The 22,039-nt window shown below is 44.0% G+C and overlaps 1 protein-coding gene across 6 annotated transcripts in view; it reads left to right on the forward strand.

Annotated features, from left to right (window-relative positions):
• CAMK1D (calcium/calmodulin dependent protein kinase ID) overlaps window positions 1–22,039 on the forward strand; it is a 501,767-nt gene that overhangs the window by 282,213 nt on the left and 197,515 nt on the right. Inside the window, exon 1 of one of the 6 annotated variants that reach the window (XM_060659608.3) lies at window positions 2,168–4,820. The exons of the other annotated variants lie outside the window; for them this stretch is intronic. Coding sequence (XP_060515591.1) covers window positions 4,732–4,820 — 89 coding nt within the window. The 5' untranslated portion in view covers window positions 2,168–4,731. Of the gene's footprint in view, window positions 1–2,167; window positions 4,821–22,039 lie in introns of those variants that run through there. 6 annotated transcript variants of the gene reach the window in all.

The raw sequence follows: 22,039 nt of genomic DNA on the forward strand, positions 1-22,039 counted from the left end.
AGGATCCGGAGCCAGACACAGCTTTGCAGACTTGCTCAGATGTATCACGGCACTTTCCTACCCAAACGCAAAGATACCTTTGCTTTTACAACCAGCAGGAGTTCAAACCCAGAGGACACTTTTTATTTTATTTGGGATGGGTGGGGGGAACCTGAGATTTCATAACAGAACAAAACAGATCCCCCGGAGATAATATATAGATACCAATGAATCCATGGAACTAAGAGCAGATTTATGTCAAGTGTTTTGCTGTTTATGTGGAGAGATTGAAGATCGTCAGGCTTTAGGTAGCATTTTTTCTCCTTTCATGCTGCATTAATATTTTCATGAAACCGGTGATAAGAAGGAACCATAAGTTGTGTTTTACAACAAAAATCCAGCCCCACGAGCCTGAAAATTGGTACTTGTAAAGAACCAAGTAGATCACAGTTAAGAACCATTCCATTTTTTTCAACAATGTCATCAACAAGAGCTTGCACTGAGATTGCAGAACATTCACTTGGACAGGATGCCCCTGCCTCTCCATCCCTCTGGTTTTTTTCCCCTCAAACATAGGTGCAATCACGTTTTTGGGCTCCACCAACTGAAAAAGACATGGTGGGGCCATGACGGTTACACGTGTTGGCTTCAGCGCCTGCCCTTTGGAGTTGCTACCAGTGTGTAATCTTGGGCAAGTTATTTCAGCTCTGAAAGCGTCAAGTGACTCGTGGGAGAACTCATGGGGTTGGTGTAAACAGCAAAATGGAATCATCCGTGCGAGACACTTGGGACAATGCCTGGTAGAGCGTAAGTGCCAGTAGCGGCTGTTGATCATTATTGTTTTTTTCCTTGTTTCTGTCATTCCATGTCCTGGTCTTCCAAGTCCTTGCCCTCTAGCAGAGGGGACACATGAGGAGACAGGCATTCATCTGTGGTGGAGGTGAGGTCAGGCGGTCTTCCTGGAGGAAGCAACCCAGCTGTGTCTTAAAGGCCGTATTGCGAGGATCAGGGCGAGAGCTGTGGGAAACACCCAACATTTCAGGGCCTCGTAGGAGAAGTGAATCTTGTAGCACCTGAGTAAACGTGCTTAGAAACAAAAGAAGAGTCAGCAGAGGGCCCCAGCAGCTAGGCAGGAAAGGAGGTTCAAGAGGGAGGAAATGATCACCCATCAGACGCTCTGGAGAGCTCGAGAAAAATACAAACCAAACAGTGCCAGTTGGATTGAGTGACAGTGAAGTCATTTGGCCCCATAAGGGCCGTTTCAGTGAAGTGGTGAGGAAGCAGCCCTGTGGTGTGCTGGTAAATGTTTAACAATGGGCTCTCTTGTAGCATCGGCCCACTTCCGCGGGACAAAGACTCCCAACCTGGCTGATCTAAAGCTGAAGGTCACTGGATCAGGCCTGGAAAGAGATGCTCAAGATCTTGACCTCTGCATCACAGCAGGTGATATGGCAGAAATGGGCAGCAGATGGCTTTAAGTGTCACGTTCATAAGCTTTCTGTAGATGGATATGAACAAGGTGATAATCCATATGCTGCCTCGGTGCAGCTGCCTTCAGTGAATCGTACTGCTGACATGTGGCCTGATCCCTTCTCTTGGGGCACACCCCCGATTCTAGGGTACCTTCTCCCTGCGTTCTCAGACCCCATTCTGTCATCTGCCTCTCAGAAAAACCTCTTTGCCAGTATGAAACATATCATTGAAAATGGAAGAGTTTGAGCATGAGTTGGTCCATTTGTCTCTAACACTTTTTGGGGCAGAGTATGTCCTGACCCACCGACACAAGTCTTCAGGTCCACTTGGCAGGGACGATCAGGAGTGGAAAGAGGACACTGTCCTTCTCTGTGTGGCCAACCCAGAGGGATGATGATCTGACTCTGGGCTCAGAAAGCAATCTTTTGATCTTTATCTAGTTTCTCAAGTAGACTTCTCTTACTTGAATGGAAAGAGACTGTCCAACTGACCAGACTTTTTTCTATCTACTCGGTGGTTGCAAGCCTCGATTTAGACTTTCCGTCTGGTGCATCGTTTCCTTTGAGTTTGGTTAATAGCATTCAAGACCTGAAAACTCCAGGGGGAAAAGATAATAATAGCAAACGCTTATATAGAACTTAGTACATACAAGGCACTCTTATGAGTCCTTTTAAAAAAAATTTTTTTTTTGGCATTTATTTTCAAGAGACAGAGACAGAGTGTGAGCAGGGGAGGGGCAGAGAGAGAGAGGGAGACACAGTATCTGAAGCAGGCTCCAGGCTCTGAGCTGTCAGCACAGAACCCAATGCGGGGCTCAAACCCACGAACCATGAGATCAGTTGAAGTTGGACGTTTAACAACTGAGCCACCAAGGTGCCCCATAAGTCCTTTTGGTTAAATCCAAACAAGAACCCTATGAGGACTCCATTTTACTGATGAGGAACCTAAGGCACAGAGATATTTAGCAATCTGTCCAGGGTCACATGAGTACTAGAACCAAGGTTTGAATGTAAGTATTTGGTTCCCAGTGTTCTAACCACTACCATATGCTGGCTCCTAATGGTGAGTTCCAGAACAGAGGGAGACCCTGAACTGTGGGGCCCCATTCAGATGCAGAGAACCTGGAAGAAAGATTCCATTACATTACGGAGAACGCAAGATCTCTGCTGTCCTTGGGAGGGGTGGAGCAGAGGCCATCCTAGGGCCCATAAGAGCCTCTGCTTCATGGGAGCTCTACTGTTCCCACTCCTGCAGCTGCACTGCCCTCCCCTGGTTCCTTTGGTTTCTGGAGACTAATCTGCGATTATTCTGGCCCCAGATATCTGCTTCCTGGTGAGGAGGCTCAACCTCGGCCCAGAGATCACATCTCTAGGTGCCTGCCCAACTAATGGGCCCTACCCTTCCTGTGCCCCTAATCCCCTGGATACTCCAGGAGAACGTCACCAGAGTTTCCCTTTGCCCCACGTTCTCCTGAGAACGCCTAGTTTCCGCACTTCCCTGGGCACTTTGTGTCTGAGGCTAGACCACTAAGAGGCTAATAGAAAGGGACCTGGGGTGCAGGAGCTAAAAAGTTACTCCTCTTAAGACTTTCTTGGGCTCTTCAGTACCTTAGGAGAAGGTGACAGGCTTGTGCCTTCCATCGTCCCTCCTCCTCGGGCCTCACACAGATGCCCCTGGGAGCTGTGCTTAGTGAGCTTCAAAACTCTGAGCTGGAAAAAAGATGACAAGGCCCCTTCAGGGGTTATGGAGAGGCCTCACTGAAGAACAGGGTGACTCTCAAGACAGAGGGAAGGAATGCTGTCCCTTGGCATTTTCCTACATCTGTGGACTCAGGTCTAGTTTTAGTCCTGTGCGTTTGATGGTGTCCTGGCTGTAGCAGGAGGCTCTGGAACAGGGACAAGGGACAGCCGGATTTCCCCCCAGTTGTCCTGGTGGAGGAAGACCGTGGCAGAGAGAGAAAGGGGGTGGTTCTCCTCATGGAGGTCACGTATCCCCTGGTGCAGCCTGGGTGAGTCACTGTCCTTCGTGCATTTAGCGTTGTCGCCTATACAACGAAAGGCTGGAGCTCTTTGCTTCCAAAACACCGCTACACTTAGAATTTTCATGATTTTGTTGACAGGGGAAAATTCTTATAGAGACTTTTATTGTTAGCATTGTCGTACTTATAAAATTCAGATCGGTCTACTCAGGGCGCATGCCTGAATCCTATAAGGTAAATACATGACGATTATTCATTTTGGAGGTAATATCTTTAGGGGCTACGATTACCAGATAGAATGAATGACTCCACTTCTGTCCCAAGACTTGACTAGATGGTGTGGTGTGGGTGCCTGTGTCCTTGATGGCAGGAATAAGGGTAGATAAAACCGGAGGCTGAACACCCACTTTCCCCTACAGGTTCTACATAATTCATCCGAGCCTTCTCTAAGGGCTCAGATTTCAGCCTCCTTAATAAGCCCTTCCTCTAGCAACTTCAGGGCTTTGAGGAACTTTTAAAAAGCTCTTTCTGCAGACAGGGGTTTGGGAATCCATATGCAGAAAAGTTTCCTTTCCAAACTGGTCTCTAGGTGTGACAGGTGGCTCCTGAAACTGGGTGGCTGGTGCTCCTGACAGCACCCCGCTTAGCGGGAATGTCACAGCCGTAGCCACAGAGAACACAGGGCAGTGTCGATCGATCAGAATCCTGATGCCCATTTCCATCATCTAAAATGTGTGAAGTGTGGCCTTGGAAACTGTGAACTTTGTTTTGAAACTTTAGAATCTCCTTTAGCACTTCTAACCATACGGTTGTGGAGGGTCAGAGGGATTTTTTTCTTGTTGACAGTGACCACTTGGCTTTGTTAACTCCCTTTCTTCCAAATCTACTGGCTGTGTCTTTTTTTTTTTTTAAGGATAAAAAATAAAGTGAAAAACTGTTAGAAGAATGGTAAGATTTGAGGGTATTTACCTAAACCAAACTGAAGCTAAAGGCATAAATTTTACTTATTTTATGCCTCTGTTGATTCTATTTTTGGTTTGGATATGTGACCCTACTTGGGATGCTGTGGAATCATTGGTGCATAAAAATGTCAGCTGAGGAGTTCCTAGACCACCATCTGAGTAACACCCCCCAGTGTCGGGGTGTAACTTGCCAAGTTGTGGACAGGACGGCCAGTGACGGAGAAGTTACTACCTTCTAAGGCAGCATCCTTTATTTTGGGACAGTTTAACTATCAGGAAATTCATTCTTAGGCTCGAATCCCTGGCTTCACAGACTTTTCCCATTGTTACTATGTCATAATGCTGACAGCGATGGATAATTTTTTTGAGTCCTTACTGTGGGTCAAGTGCTCTGCGTGGGACTTAGTGTATCACCTCATTCCATCTTGGTAAGAATTTTTCAAAGTAAGCAATAATACCCCTATTTTACAGGGGAGAAAACCGAGTGGTAAAAAGGAAAATGTGTCCTGCCCAACGAGTGCAGGAGGCTGATTCCAGAATGTATGCTGGAACTCTGTGTTCTTCTGCTTCTTGGGGTTTCTCTCCCACATTTCACACCCCCTCCCCTTCATCCCTTCCTTCCCCCATCAAGTATTATTTCCACACCCCTGCTCGTCTCCTCAGTATTTGGTTTAGAGAGATCACTGGAGTTGACTCCCAGCACTTCAGATGTGAGCCGATCTTTCCACTGAACGTACAATAGGACCTCTCCTTGCCATTTCTGGAGCAAGTGTTGAAGTGGTCCAAGAATCACGCTTTTTTGGCAGGCACGTCACATTTTTGCTCTACTTGAGTTTGTTTTCAACTGAAATCCCCAGGATCTCCATCACCACCACCACCACACGCACACGGTCTCCGTCAACGTACAGCCGCTAAGGGAGGCAGTCAGCGTAGGGCGTGGCCAGGGAGCCGGACTGCTGCGTTCTCAGACCACATAGCAGCCGTGTCCCCTTGACCAGTTGTCTGACCCTCTCTATGTCTCAGTTTGCTCGTCTATAAAATGGCATCATAATAGTGCTTCTGACCTCACTGGGTGGTGACACTGGCATTCGTTAATACTTACAGGCACTTAGCACAGAGCTTGGCATGGAGCAGGCGTTCAACGAATGTCATTTTTGTTTCGCCCAAACTTAGTTGCTCTTGCTCTGAGATCACTGATGAAAATACTAAACTGTGGATTTACATTATGTACACGTTCAACTAAAGCAAATTCAACCATATGCATCTTTCTTTCATGTGATTAAAAGTACTGTGAAGTTATTTTTTGCACATAGCGTGTGCTCTCTATTATGCAATATCTGTAGTTTTCTATATTACTGAGTTCTAAATATGTATTAGTTTAATGGGCTGAATATAGAAAAATGTGTGCATCCTACTTTATGGGCAATGGAAAGAATTTTCGAGGGAAATTTTGACTACCATATACATAATTTTTGCCTTTCTGGCTGACTTGAGAGCCTGGCTGCTTTGTAAGTTGTAACTGAGCCTACGGAGAGGGGTCTGTGAGAGACCCCCGGGACACTCCATCCTGCCTTCCTGAAGGTGACTGATTCCGCATTTGTGTGCTCCTGCCCCAACAGCCCATCGGCTGTGCAGAAACCCACGTGGAAGTGGTCTAAGGCTCCAGGCTGTCAAAAATACAAGAAGACAGCGGTATCTCTTGTCCTCTGCTTCTTGGAGTAGCAGCCAGACCACTATTGTGTTAAACACTGCTGACCAGGAAGAGTCAGCTGAAAGTCTCCAATCTTAAAAGAAAGCCTGTGCCCTAATAATTACGACACAATGTGGTGAGGGAAACTCATTTGGTGACTAATCATCAAGGCAATGGGTGTTCTCCGGGGATGTAGCGTTTGAGGTCAGTTTTAAGGGTTGGTAGAAGCAGCTGAGAGGGAGGATTGAGAAGGAGTGGCGCGTAGGAAGCCCGAGAGCCTAGAAGGGTATTTGGGATGAGCCAGGAGCCTGTGACTGGAGGGTGGGAAGGAAGAAGCAGAATGGGACAGGCAAGATGCCCTCAGTTGACTCAGTGTCACTGATAGTTAAACTCAGAAGAAGCTCAAGTCACTGCTTTTGACTCTTGATAAGGTTTTTTGGGTTTTGTATTCCTTTTCAATCTAAATATAGAAATACATTTGAGTAATTAATCCATCAAGTGTAATTTCTAGGAGAGAATTATTCAAGTTCTTTCCCCCTCTTCGGAAATGGAACTGAGGGAAGGACTGTCTTTCTGCATGTGTGTTTGATATAGAATTAAAAATTGGGAAGGGAATGCAAAGAAATGAAATCAGTTCTCATGTTTGGGAAGTAGGATTATGGGCAAACAAATATTCCTTTGTTTTGAAATGTTTATTTGATTTTTTTAAATGTTTGTTTATTTTTTGAGAGAGAGGGAGACAGAGCATGAGCAAGGGATGGGCAGAGAGAGAGGGAGACACAGAATCTGAAGCAGGCTCCAGCCTCTGAGCTGTCAGTACAGAGTCCTGCGTGGGGCTCGAACTCACGAACCGTGAGAAGATGGCTTGAGCCGAAGTCGGACCCTTAACCCACTGAGCCACCCAGGCGCCCCTATGTTTCTTACATAATGTTTCGAAATTGAGGGAATAATGAAACTTAAATTATCTTGATAAGTTATTATGGAAATTAACATTTAGTGATTTTCCCGTTCTCCAGACTGTTCTAAATCCTTTCTATGCATTAGCTCATTTAATTTTCAAATCAGTTATATAGATAACTGTTTTTATCTACCCATCACAGTAGAACCCAAAGGACAGACTGGGCCAATATCTTGACTAAAGCTTTACAATGAGAGAGTGGAGACCCAGAGTGGGGACCCGGGAAAATGTGCCTCCCGAGTCCACACACTTCACCACTAAGTCACATGACACCCACTTGGTGGTATTTTTAAATCAATCACCTGTGTGTTTTGGGGGCAGGGCAGGGAGACTTGGTGGCCAGAGATTTACCTTGGGATTGCTTCTGGCGGTGTCCCGTCACAGGAGCTCAAGGCATCTTCTAATCATCCAAGCCCTTTACACCATGGGCATCTCATAAGCAGGGTGAGTAGTGGACTTTTTTTCCCTCAGGACACACGTGGCCTAAGTATTTAGAATAGTTATTGGTTGAAAATGCATTTATGTTTTGCAATATAGTTCTAGGGTGCCAAAGGAAACATGACTCTTTTAAGCCTTCTGACTGATAAACTGATGCTATTATTTCTTTTTGAAAAAAAATTTTTCCCACAATGACCAAAGCAAGGCATGTTTTGTAGGCGTGTTTCCAATTAGGGTAAGGGTATAGGGAGAAAGAGGAAAAACATTCAGAATCTCACATTCCAGAAATTCCCACTGTTCACATTGGCATCATTTATGGTAGGTATTACCAATCATCACGTTTTCCTCCCGGAATGTATTCATTAGCCTCAGCCTTTCCTTGGAGTGAGAGAATGAGCCACTGTGTTGATAGACAGATATAAGTGTGCTGATGGCCAGCAACTGAGGAAACCATGGCCGGGCAACTTGTATCTCCTGCTTCTTGGAGAGCTGTATATTAACTTCGAGGAAAAAAGTAATTTTCTGCCCACCTGCATCTGGGTTCTGACCCTGAAACCAAATGCAAAGGACCCTGAGTGGTGCACACACCCTTCCTTCAGCTTTTCCAGATGCTGAGACCCTGGACATCATTTTCGCTCCTCCAGATTGCAGGTGTCTGATTCACCAGTGATGAAAATATTGGATGGTCGCAGAAGACAGAAATGGGAAGAAAATACCAGTGTCCCTGAAATGCTGTATCCACAGGCAAAATTCTTGAAATCCTCATAGTGACTTCAAAGTTGGAAGAGGGAGCGATGTGCTTTTCAAACCATTGGTTTTGTTGCATAACATCAATAATTGGAACAGAGCAGTTTATATTTATTTGTTTCATATGGATTCATATTGTTTTGGACCCAAATATTGAGAGGTGGCTTAAGTATTTCATCCAGTCTCTAGCTTGTCGTTAGCAGCAGATTCTAGGCTCTTCTCTGTGTTAATGATTTTTAAAAATCTTCATCGTCTTTGATCTCTATTCTTCCTATCCCCTGATAGCCACCATGATGGATTTAATGTATCTCTTTAAAACATGCGCGTCCTCCTAAAATTTGTCATTTTGTGGTGTGTGTGTGTGAATGAATTTGTGTTTTCATTGTTTTATTTTTTTTTTAAGTTTATTCATTTTTTAGTAGTCTCTGCATCTAACGTGGGGCTCAAACTCACGACCCCGAGATCAAGAGTCACACGCTTTTCCGATGGAGCCAGCCCAGTGTGCCCCGAGTTTGTGTTTTTATTTTCATGAGTGGTATTCTCAAAGAAACTCCGTTCTGTCTCTTACTATTTTTAATTCACACTGTTTCTAACATCTGGCCACGTGACTATATTTCCCTCTAGTTCATTGATTTTTAGCTGCTTTCGCTCCATTTTACTCTCCATCTTCCTAGTGGTGGATGTCTGGGGTGCCCTGGTATCCTGCATCCTTGAGGAGTATCGCAATGCTCAACCTTGTATAAGCCCCTTCATGGGCTTGTGGGGGAACTTCCTTGGATCTTCTATTCAGGAGAAGGCATACATATACTTAATTTCATTAAGGATTGCCAGTTTTTAATTTCTAATAATGTACCATTTTATATTATTGATTAATAATAGTTATATATGAAATATATAATATAAAATATATTGTATTACATATTCAAATATATATTATTTTTAATACAATATGTTATTAATTGATAATTATATTACTACCACATATATTATTTTAACAATAATTTTCAATGTTTATTCTATTTTTTTAAATAACTACTTATTGAGCACTTTATGTGTGTATCACATTATCCTAGGTGTCAGGAGGGATGCCTGGATATATTCTCAATCTTAAATGCATGGGAAAAGAAAGTAACAGTAAAGAGACTCTATGAGTCATCATGCAAATAGTTACCATTTATTGATGATTTGCAATGTGGCAGGCATTTACATGCATCATGTCAGTCCTCATAACCTTATGAGTGTGTGTTATTCACTCCATTTTACTGTTAAAGAAAAAGCAGTTCAGCGTGGTTAAGTAAATTGCCCAAGGATGCACAGCAAGAGTGATGATAGTGCTGGGGTTCTAAATCCAGGTCGCTTGCTTATGCCAAAGCCTATGCTTTCACTACTATGTAGCACTACCTGTCAAGATGAGATGCCCATTTTTATTTTTTTAATTATTTTTTTAATGTTATTTATTTTTGAGAGAGAGAGAGAAAGAGACAGAGTGCAAGCAGGAGACGGGCAGAGAGAGAGGGAGACACAGACTCCGAAGCAGGCTCCAGGCTCTGAGCTGTCAGCACAGAGCCCAGCACAGTTCTAGAACTCACAAACCGTGAGATCATGAGCTGAGCCGAAGTTGGACACTTAACTGAGGTGCCCGAAGATCCCCATTTTTAAAGAAATTATTGAGTCTTGGCATATAGCAGGTGGCCAATAAATACTTGTGAATTATTGATTGAAATGATAGTGTTTCGTATTTTTTGAGTAGTATCTGCTAAGCTCTGTTTAAATATTTAATGTCTAGGGAACTTTTACAAATCACAATAATTTCATGAGGCTGGTGTTATTTCTATTACCTCTGTTTTACTCCCAAGGAAAAAAAGCATAGAAAGGCCTAGAATAACTTGACCAAATGCACACAGCTAGATTTGTAAAAAAAATAAACCTCAAACATTTTATTTTGAGACGATTATAGATTCATATGCAATTGCAAAAAAATAATACGGAGAGATCCTATGAACTTTTTGTCCAGTTTCTGCCAGTGGTAACATCTTGCAAAACTGTAGTACAGTGTCACAACCAGGATATGGACATGGCTACGGACAAGATACAGAAGGTTCCAGCATCCCTTATGGTACCCTTTTGTAACATACCCACCTCTCTCTGTTTCCTCTACCTCCTTAACTCCTGGCAACCTGTAATCTCTTCTCCATTTTTATAGTTTTATTTTTTCAAGAATGTTATGAAATTATATGTGTAATTAACCTGTATAGATGTACATAAATTAGCATCATAATGTTATGCATGCATATATAAACTTTTGGGATTTTCTTTGTCATTTAATCTTCTCGGGAGGTTCTTCCGGGTTGTCACACGTATCAGTAGTTCATTCCATGTTATTGCTGAAAAGTAGTACACGGAGTAGGTGAGCCATAGTCTGTTTATGCCACCCACCACCTGAAGGACATCTGGGTTGTTTCCATTTTTTAGACTATTAAAAGTAAAACTGCTTATAAACTTCAGTGTACAGGTTTTTGAGTGAACATAATTTTTTATTTCTCTGGGATAAATGCCCAGAAGTTCAACTGCTGGGTTATATGGTGGTTACGTGTTTGGTTTTTAAGAAATTGCCAAACTGTTTTCCCAGCGTAGCTGTACCATTTTGCATTCCCACTAGCAGGAGCGAGGGATCCACCTCCTTTGGGTTACCAGCATTCGGTGATGTTACTATTTTTTATTTTAACCATCCTGATAGGTGTGCAGTAGTCTCTTATAGTAGTTTCAATTTGTATTTCTCTCATGACCAGTACCGTTGAACATCTTGTCATGTGTATTTTTGCCATCTATTTATCTTCTTTGATGAGATGTTTCTTCGTGCCCATGTTCTATTTGGATTGGTTGCTTTTTTAGTGTCGAGTTTGAAAGATCTTTATACACTCTGAGTATATGACAGTATATAGCCTGAGTATATGTACTGTATATATATAGTATATACTGTGTGTGTGTGTGTGTGTGTGTGTGTGTGTGTGTGTGTGTGTGTATATATATATATATATATATATATATACACACTGTATACAGTATATAGGACTGAGGGGGTGGACAGTCCTTTGTTGGATATGTGGTTCACAAATAGTCTTTCTGCTCTGTAGCTTGTCATTCTTCCTCCTAACAACGTTTTTTTTACAAAGCAAAAGTTTTTAATAAAGTCTAATATATATATATAGTAAATCTGTCATGCTTTTGGTGTCCAGTCTAAAAACCCCTTGCCTACACTTAAATCCTAAAAAATTTATTTTACCTTTTTTTTTTCCTACTAAAAGTTTTATAATTTTAACTTTTACATGTAACCTCATGATCCATTTTGGGTTCATTTTTGTATAGGGCCTGAGACTTCAGTCACGGTTTTTACTGTTCTTGCCTATTTTGCTTCAATGTTTTCTTCTTTTACCTTTTGCTCCAATTGCCCCAGCACTATGTGTTAAAAAGGCTTTCTTCATTGAATTGCTTTTGCACCTTTACCAAAAATCAATTGGGTATATATAGGTGGGTTTATTTCAGCATTCTGTGTTCTGTTTCATTGGGCTGTGTGTCTACTGCCCTGTTAATACCACACTGTTTTGATAGTGTAGCTAGATAGTAAGTTGTATTATTCCTCCCACTTCTCTTGAGAAATCCTCCTTTTTCAAAATTACTATTTAGCTGTATCCTAGGTTTTTTTTTTTGGCTGTTTTACATGTAAATATTAGAATAATCTTGTTTACATTGACAGAAATCATGCTGTGATTTTGATAGGCACTGTGTTAATTTGGTATATTGATCTGGGGAGAATTGACATCTTTGCCATGTTGAATTTGCCATTCCATGAACATGGTATGTCTCTCCATTTCTTTAATCAGAACTGTGTCCTTTTCATTATACCAGTCCTCCACATGTTTTGTTGGATTTTTACCTCAGTATTTTTTTTCCTGAGGGGTTGTAGATGATATTGTATTTTCAACTGGTGTCCATGTGTTCGCTGCTAGTACAGTTGACTTTTGCAAGTTTTTCTTGCATCCCAAGATCTTGCTAAACTCACTTTTTAGTTCTAAAAGTTGTTTTTTTTGGTGATTCCTGGACAGTTTTGTATTGTCTTATGAGACTTTGGATATTATTAAAACCTTCTATTTTAGATGGGTTTGCTGGCACTACTTTAGCAGGTTCAGGGGGTGGGTGCTACCTGATTACTGCCAGGTGGAGGTAGATAGAGGTCCCAGTTCACCACTAGGTTTCCTTACTGGGAGGGTGGCTACCATTACTGCTGGGTAAGGGGGAAAGTTTAGCCTATCTGTATGGTTTCCACTGACACTGCACGGAAGATGGGGGCAGGGGATGGGAGCAGCCCTTATTACTAGCCAGTGGGTGAGGCACCTTGGTATAGCCTCACAAGGTTAGAAGTCTAGGTTCCCCACTTGGCCTTTGCTGGTATGGGCGATGATGGGCCACATGTTTTTTCTGTGCTATTTAGCTGTTGTCAAGTGGTTATTGTCTAAAAGTTTTGTCTTGCTAGCTTACCGCCAGCCTAGTCCTTTGGCTAGAGAGAAAGAGGGCTTTGTTAGGCTTTTTCAGTCTGCGCCCATTGATGTTTCTGGGTTGCCGCTTTTCCCAGTTCTGAATCTGGGATATATGAAGCACAGAGAAAACCCGGGGAGGTCACCACCATGTTGTGCCTCAGATCCTGAGGTGACTAGCCAGTCTGCCTTTTTCCCTCCACCCAGCAGCATCTTTTTATGTTTGTTTCATATCTAATGCCCAGGGTTTTCACTTGTACTTAGCAGAAGAATAGGAAAAATAGGTCTACTCCTTCCTCCTGCAAGGGTTGGGTGGGGGGGTGGACAGCTGGATTTCAAAACCTATCAGTTTGGCACCTGGGCCCTTGTGCCTCACCAGTTTGCTCTAGGGAAAGGGGAGAAGCATGGCTGCACTGGTCAGGGAGGTATTTGAGTTGGTCGGAAAACAGGTTTTGAGAAGTAAGGTCAAAGTCCATTTTTCTTCCAGAAATAGCCTGAGTAGTAGGGAGGAAGGAGTGAGTTGTGTTTGAAAAGTAGGAAAGAACCTGGCCCACAGCAGTGAGGGCTGTGTGGGGACATCAGGGTGCTCCCATTAGGCTGGAATGTTCCTTGCTTTAGAGATGACAAACTCAAGATGAGTAGTAGCCGGGGGTGCCTGGGTGGCTCAGTGGGTTAAGCGTCTGACTTCGGCTCAGGTCATGATCTCGAGGTTCCTGAGTTCGAGCCCAACATTGGGCTCACTGCTGTCAGCGCAGAGCCTGGAGCCTGCTTCGGATCATCTGTCCCCCTGTCTCTCTGCCCTTCCCTCCCTCACACTCTCTCAAAAATAAATAAACATTAAAAAATAAATAAAAAAAAAAGATGGCAGTAACCAAAATGTGCTTCCCCCCCTTCCTCCCTTCCTTTTATACAGGGGGTCCTGTCTCACTTAGAGAAACAAATCTCCAGGTGCCTGGGTGGCTCAGTTGGTTAAGCATCTGACTTCGGCTCAGGTCATGATCTTGCAGTTCACGAGTTCGAGCCCCGCATTGGGCTCTGTGCTCATAGCTCAGAGCCTGGAGCCTGCCTCACATTCTGTCTCTCGCTCTTTCTGCCCCTCCCCTACGTGTTCTCTCCCTCTCTCTCTTTCTGTCTCTCAAAAGTAAGTAAAACATTAAAAAAAAAAAAAAAAAAAAAAGAAAAGGGAAAACAAATCTCCTGGTCCAGGTGAGGCTAGTTCAGCTGGTCGTGAATTCTGCTGAGAGGTGAGAGTGACATGTGGTTTCTTCCCGTTTATCTGGAACCCCCTAAGCCTTAATTTCTTCATCATACTCCTTTGATGGTTGTTGTGAGAATTAAATGGCATATCAGGTAAAGTATCCAGGACTATGCCTCCATGGACGCATGACCTTGGTTGCCAGAACCTTCCTTCCCCTCACCCAGAACTCCCTGTGTGCAGACACACGCTCTGCTTCAACTGTCTGACGCCTCCTGGAAATCTGTGACGGGCTAGCTTTCCAATTGCTCGGATCTGGTATGTCAGAGTATAGTAGAAGCCATCTGTGGATTCACTGGAGGCTTTAAACGATTTGCTAAGATTACACATGGGCCTGTCTGGGATAAAAGTCACATTACTAAAAGTCTGGACTTTTAGTAGAGATTAGGCTGGGGTCCCATATTTTTATCATATTACACCTGTATGACTCTTAGAGATCAGCCAGTTCAATCCTTTTTATTCAAGCTTTGCTGCTGTTGTTGAGTTTTTGATAAGAAAACTAACATACATTTATTATAACACATCGGGTAATGCAGAAGTGTATATGGAAAAAGTTAATAATCTACCACAGTGCCTCTGTAATCTTTAATTTCTTCCCTCTGAGGTAGCTAATGTTAACATTTTGTTGTTCACCATTCTTTTCTTTATACGCCTAAATTCATCTACCCCTGTTGTTAGTTTTTATTTTTAAGTGAAAGCTGTGTCATTCTCCTATCACACCAAAATCAGCTTTCTGCACTTCACAGTATGTCACGAACATTCTTGTGGGCCTCTACATTATTAAACATTTTTTAAAAATATTTATTTTATTTTTGAGAGAAAAAGAGTGTGAGTGAGCGAGGGGCAGAGAGAGAGAGAGGGAGACACGGGATCTGAAGCAGCCTCCAGGCTCTGGGTGTCAGCACAGAGCCCAACGTGGGGCTCGAACTCATGAACCTCGAGATCATGACCTGAGCCAAAGTCAGATGCTTAACTGACTGAAACACCCAGGTGCCCCTACATTATTTTAAAATTTAACTTTACTTCTGTCAAAGCAAGACACTTGTACATAGTTGTGAAAATCAATAGTAACAATAGACTTAAAATGACTAATAGCAACCCTTTGTCCCAGTGTCCCCTTCTCTTGGATTCTCTGTCCCCAAAGAAACACACTTTGAACTCTTTAAACTGTTTCTTCTGGTATTTATCCCCAAATTTCTAAGCAACATGTTTCTACTATTTTTCCTTGACTCATCCGTTTTAGAACAGGATTTAGCTTTTTTATCTAACCACACAAATACAGATATGCGCTCTCTCTCTCTCTCTCTCTCTCTTTCTCTCTCTCTCTCTCTCTCTTTCACACACACACACACCTTAAATGATTAAATCTAAGATTAGTGTTTACATTATGTGACTACATAAATAATACAGCAAAATCATAGAGGTACATTAGGATTACATTTTCTTTCTTGTGGTTTGTTTTTTGTTTGTTTCCTGTGGACTTAATAATTACCTTGTTTATCTTTCTCATTTTAATGAACTCTATTGGAGTTTAATTTATATACAATAAAATGCATCCATATAAAGCATATGGTTCTGTGAGCTTTTGACTATTGTATACATCCAGATAATCACCAGCCCCATCAAAATATAGAATATTTCCATAGCCTCAAAAAAAAAAAAGTGCTGTGTCCCTTCCCAGTTAATCCTTCTGTCTCAGGCACCCATTGATCTCAGGGGGTTTTTTGTCTTGATTTTGTTTTCACTATAAAGTATTATTATTTTTTTTAAGTAGGCTCTGTGCCCAGCACGGGGCTCGAACTCATGACCCCAAGATCACATGTTCTACCAGCTGAGTTAGCCAGGCACCCCCACTATAAATTATTTTTGCCTATCCTAGAACAGCGTGTGCTTTTTTTGTTTGGTGTCTTTCCTTCAGTATAATGTTAATGATACTGAATTACATGCTACTGTATTTGTTCTTTTCTGCTGGCTAGTGTTCCTCTGTATAAACATACCACAGGGTGTTTATCTGTTCACTTGTCAATGAACGTTTGGTTCTTTCCAGTTTGGGGCTTTTATGTTAAAGCTGTTATAGAACATTTGTATTCAAGTCTCTGTGTAGATGTGTTTTCACATCTCTGGGGCAAATCGTTCAGAGGGGCAAGACTGGGTAACTTGGTAGGTTGTGTGTTTGTTTTCCAAAGTGGTTGAACCATTTTCATTGCCTCCAGTAGCTAAGGGAAGTCTAGTTGTTCATCAATATTTGGTGCTGTCTGTCTTTTTAATTTTAGCCCTTTTAGTGCATATGTAGTCATGACTCATTGTGAGTTAAAAAAAATCCATAGACTATTTGTTTCAGCAGTTACTGGTTTTCAGAAAAATTGAGTGCAAAGTACAGAGTTTCGTAAACCCTCACCCTCGGTTTACTCTATTTTTCTAAATGTTTTTTTTGGAGACCGGGGACAGAGAGAGAGAGGGACAGAGGATCTGAAGTGGGCTCTACTGACAGCAGAGAGCCCAAAGTGGGGCTCCAACCGATGAACCCGTGAGATCATGACCTGAGCTAAAGTCAGACGCTTCACTGACTGAACCACCCAGCACCCCCCCATTCTTTTAAAATAAATTTTTATTTGAGTATAGTTGACACACAATGTTACATTAATTTCAGGTGACAGTATCTCTTATTTTTAACGTCTTGCATTAGTGTGATACATTTGTTACAATTGATAAGTCAATATTGATACATTATTATTAGCCAAAGTCTATAGTTTACATTAGGGGTAACGCTTCCTGTTGTATTTTATGGTTTTTTAATAAATGTGTAATGACTTGTATCTGCTGTTACAATATCACATAGAATAGTTTCACAGCCTTAAAAGTCCCCTGTCCTCCATCTAGTTCTCTCTTCCTCCCCCTTCCTCTCTTTCCCTACCCATCCCCTATCACTGATCTTTTTATTGCCAGAATAGTTTTGCCTTTTCCAGAACATCATATAGTTGGAATCACACAGCATGCAGGCTCTGCAGATTGCCTTCCTTCACTTAGCAATATGCAGTTAAGCCTTCTCCATGTCTTTTCTGTGGTTTGATGGCTCATTTCTTGTTAGTGCTGAATGACGTTCTACTGTCTGGATGTACCACAGTTGGCTTATCCATTCATCTGCTCAAGGACACCTTCGTTGCTCTCTGGTTTGGGCAGTTATGAACGAAGCTGCTATACACATCCCGTGTCTTTGTTTGGTGGAGACGGAGGTTGGCTCCCAGCGTCTGGGAGCTGAGTGAGGCTGGGACTTTTATTCAGTCTCCTGTCTTCTCGGTGTCCCCTCAGCCACATCCGAGTCTGCCTCGTCAGCCTCTCTGGAGAGCGAACCTTCGGCTTTACCTCCTGGGCTTGCTCAAGGGAGACAGTCTGGGGGTCTATATGGTCCTTCTGAAGACGGATCCATCCCCTTGGTTTTAAACCAACCTTTCGAGGCACCCGGTGCCTTCAATTCCTGAGCCTTCTGGGGTTCAGGGTTGCAAACCAGCCCCGATTGTGTTAATTTTCCATGCCTCCCTCCCCGTCCCAGCCTTGGGCTTAGGTTTGGGTCTGCGGGTCTGTCAAATCAGTTGCAACTTGACCATCTGCTTCTGCTGCCTCAGTTTTGTTGACCTGTCTCAATAGGTAATTTCTTCCTCTCCTCTGTCTTTTTGCTGCACCTAATGAAAGCCCCCAACTCATTCTCCTTAATAAGATCCGCATCGCGTACTGCAGACGAACATACCATCAGTTATTCAACCATTTCCTTGTTGATGGGCTTTCAGGTTGGCTTCTGTATTTTTATTTTTGCTTTAGCCTCTCCACGTAACACTTGGATAAACATCCTCCTGCATTCTCACTCCTGTCCTTTCTTACTGGGCTCTTTGACTTCCAGAAAGATTTTCCTGCCTGGGATTATAGGATCCAAGGTGTGTATGTCTTGCATGTGAATAGACATCGTCAGATTCATTTTCTAAAAGTTGGTTGCACTTTATACTCCCACCAGCACTGGAGACCCTTTCACTTTCCAAGTGAGAAAATTAGGGTCCCGGGAGGGCGGAGCATGCTGTATGATTTTAAGCAGTGTATTTGTGATTAGATGATTACTTTTTATTTTTTCAATAGTAAGTTTTGATACATACTGCTGGATGATGATGACGATTATGATGATGATTAATTTTAGAGAGCAGGGGACAGGGGCAGAGAGAGAGGGTGGGAGAGAGAATCCCAAGTAGGCCTTAGCCTGCGGCAGGCGGAGGTGCAAGAGCGTCAGAACTGGGTTCTACGTGCAGCACAGAGCTCTCTGGCATCCTGGCCACAGGCGGCCCAGCTTCCCCAGCGGTGAACGGGTCCTCCCCAGAGCAGTGAGGACAGCCTGTCTTCTGCAGCAGGTGGGAGGGAGGGTGCCAGGTGATGTCTGTGACAGTAAAGCCATGCGCTAGCTTGGGGCCCTGGACCATCCTCCCCACGACTCCTCCCCAGCTCAGTGATGCCCTTCCTGCTGTGCTCAGTGGGGAGACACAAGTGGTGAAGCCAGGCTGCCCTTGACTCACCACTGGGTCACTAGCACCTACAGCATTTCCTGAGTGAGGGGGTTAGTAAATAACACAGGTAGCTAGCTCCCTCTCACCCTCTGTGACTTTTTTTTTAAGTTTATTTATTTTGAGAGAAAGAGAAAGCACAAATCGGGGAGGGGAAGAGAGAGAGAGAGAGGGAGAGAGAATCCTAAGCAGGCTCAGAGCTGTCAGCACAGAGCCCGACATGGGGCTCGAACCCATGAACCGTGAGATCATGACCTGAGCTAAAGTCAGGCACTTAACCGACTGAGCCACTCAGGCGTCCCTCTCCCTCTGTGACTTTTTACTTTTTTTTTCTTTAAGTGTATGTATTTATTTTGAGAGAGAGACAGAGAGAGTGCAAACTGGGAAGGGGCAGAGAGAGGGAGAGAAGAGGTCCCAAGCAGGCTCTGCGCTAACAGCCAAGTGCGACGTGGGGCTCGAACTCACGAACCGGGAGATCATGACATGAGCAGAGGTTGAGTAGGACGCTTAACTGACCGAACCACACCGGGCGCCTCTGTGACTTTTTAAAAACCACGGGAACACCTGACTTCCATTATCATTGTGACAAGGACCTCAGTGGTGCTGACTGTTCACTCCTGGCCAGAAACCCCTCTGAGCACTTGACATTGCTGCGATATGGACAACAATATGTATTGTGTTATTATTATATAATTTTATTGTGTTACATAACCTTATATTGTATGGCTCATGCATTTGATCCTCCTGGCAGCATGGCGTGTCCTGAGAGTGCCCCCATTTTGACGGTGGAGGGAAGCAGAACAGAGAGAGGTTAAGTAAAGCCCAGCGCCAACCCCCCCCCCCCGCCCCCCGCCCCCCGCCCCCCGCCCCCCGCCCCCAGCTGGGATTCAAACCCAGGCCTCTGGATGCACAGCTGAGCTCTTCCCCTTCATACGCGACAGGTCCTTGTTCTCTCAGCTAGTGCCGCCCATCACATCCTTTCCCTCCGTGTCACATCACAAGATCATCACAGCCCCCTGAGAGGCTTCTCCTGGATAGTGTAATCAGGATAACATGAGTTGATGTATCAATCGGTGGAACAAGCTGAATGCCATTAAACAGACTCAGCTTCCCCTGTGTTACTATGTTCCAGATTCTTCATATATACAAGCTCAGCTGGTCATCAGAGCAGCCCGAGGGGGTAGGTACTCCTATTATCCCCATGTTGTAGGTGGGAAGGCCAGGCACAGAGAGGGTGAGCCACTTGCCCGAGAGCCCACGGCTGGCATTTGTAGAGCTGGGATTCACTTCCGGGCAGCCTGGCTCCAGAGTCCGTGCCCCTCACGACTGCTCTGCCCCTTGACATCAGCCTCTGTGCAGGCAAAACCCCTTGGTAGCTGCATGCTTGTTAATTGGGAGGTGTTCAGACCCTTTGCTCCGCCCTTCAGAGCCCTTCAGAATTAGTCTCCGGTGTACTTTATCCTGCCTCACGTCCAGGAAACAGCCTTAATCGCAGCCCTTGCTTGCCCCTCGTCTGTCCTGCAACATTTGTCACCAGGGTTTGGGCTCCGATAGCTTGAGGCTCCCCTTGGTTTTTGATTCAGGGCATGTGCAGCGGATTATTCAGGGCGTACTGAGGACTGGCCTCACCACCTGCTGTTAGAGAATTAGTGGAGGCACAGCCCTGAGCCACTTGCAATGGAAGAAATGAGCACAGTTTAACTAGTGTAGACTCTTCTAGACCCTTGTGGAAAGCCCCTTACTGTCCCAGTCCTCTGCCTTCTCTCCGAGAGTCTGGGCCCTTTCTTCTCCTTTGCAGTGAACCGATGGAGCCTTTCTGTTAAGAAATGAGAGCTTCGCATCCAAAAACCTATGCTGGTTTCTTTCCAGGAATACTAGGATGTTTCCATATTTTGCATTTTCTTCATAGAGCGCATTAAAGGCTAAAATTCACAGTTAGAAAATAACTTCTTTGTCTTGAGCAGTACTTTTGAACTGTAGGTGTCACTGAGGAAAACCCGTGGGCCCCCCTTCAGAGATCCTGCCTCATTAAGTCTGGGGTGGGGCCCTGGAATTTGTATTACTAAAAGTTCTCTCTACTTGGTTCTGATGCATTCCCCCCATTTGAGCACCCCTGGGGTTAGGACATTGCTCTGAAATGTGCAGAACCTTGGAAGAGGTAAAATGTTCCACAACATATTCAGGGGTCCAGCAGACTTTTTTGGCCTCACAATAATTCATTTGTTCTGGATCGATAGAACAAAAATAAAACAACAGAGCGTTAGTGGTCTGCACTCAAAAGGGGATATTTTTATTAGATGCTGAGTTCTCGTTTGTTAGTTAAAACAAAGAAAGCACACAACAAATACTGCCTTTCCACTTAATTTACCAGGGGATTTATTTTATTGTGATTTCAAAAACCATAACTTTATGCAATAAACTTTGCACTCCACTTGATGTCGTGGAAACATCTTGTTCCAAGGCATTGAAAGCCCAAGATGACAATAAACATATTTATATATGAAGTAAAACCAGTAAAGAAACAGAGCTAAAGGCTTGTCCCTTCTTCCAGAACTCCTGTGTGCTGTTCCCACGTTGAGGCTGTCAGAACATCACACGGAGAGAGGTTAGAGGCCTTCTGTGTGGCTGTTAAGTAAAGAGCTCATTGTGTGGGAAGATCTTGATTATAGTCATTACAGATGGGGACATATTCTCTACCTCTGGTTTTGTTTCAACCTCCACAGTATCTTGCAGAAAAGTGCCAAACGGTGACTCTTATGATATCTGAGGTGTTGTTTGGGGAAATATTCGGGTTCCTGATTTTGTTGTGATGTTCCATTTCTCGGGGGCTCGTACCAGTGTTGGTTGGGAGCATCATCTAAAGCGAGGGACCCCAGGTACAGGAGGAGGTGGGTGCCCATGACCCTGTTAGGGGCTCCCTGGCTTGGATGGTTGGGGACACATCCCGTCCCAGAGCAAGGGGACACAGAGGCAGGACTGATTCACTGTGTACTGATTACCTGCTCCTTAGACAGTGAGCTCGCAGGGACCCCAGGACAGCTCCCAAAAGTGGGCTTTTATCTTGCTTTTGGGTATCTTTCGGACAAATGACCTCTGAAGTCCTTTCCAACCCTAAGGATACAGGATTTGAACAACAAAGCCCAGATTCCTCACCTTGATATTTGGAGCCATTTATCCCCTGGCTTTCTGTTCCATCACTGTCACACCCCTTTGTCTTCCCCACATCTTTTCCTCACTGGCAAGCTTACCTCTGGACCTTCTCTCTTGCTTTTCCTCGTGAACACCCCCCACCGTGACCATGGCTAGGACACTGCTTCTCTTCTTTCCTTGTGTACGTTCTGCCCGGTGAGCTTCATCTTGCCGGTGAGCTTTCTTCATCTTGCCGGTGAGCTTTCCCTCATGACCTAAGCTTCCTCCAAATCTCCCTTCTTTGAGACCCCGTTGCACCGACTTCCCGCATAGCACAGTCTCTGGCACTTTGTAACT

This window comes from Panthera onca, chromosome B4, assembly GCF_046562875.1.
Source record: "Panthera onca isolate mPanOnc1 chromosome B4, mPanOnc1 haplotype 2, whole genome shotgun sequence".
Taxonomy (NCBI): domain Eukaryota; kingdom Metazoa; phylum Chordata; class Mammalia; order Carnivora; family Felidae; genus Panthera; species Panthera onca.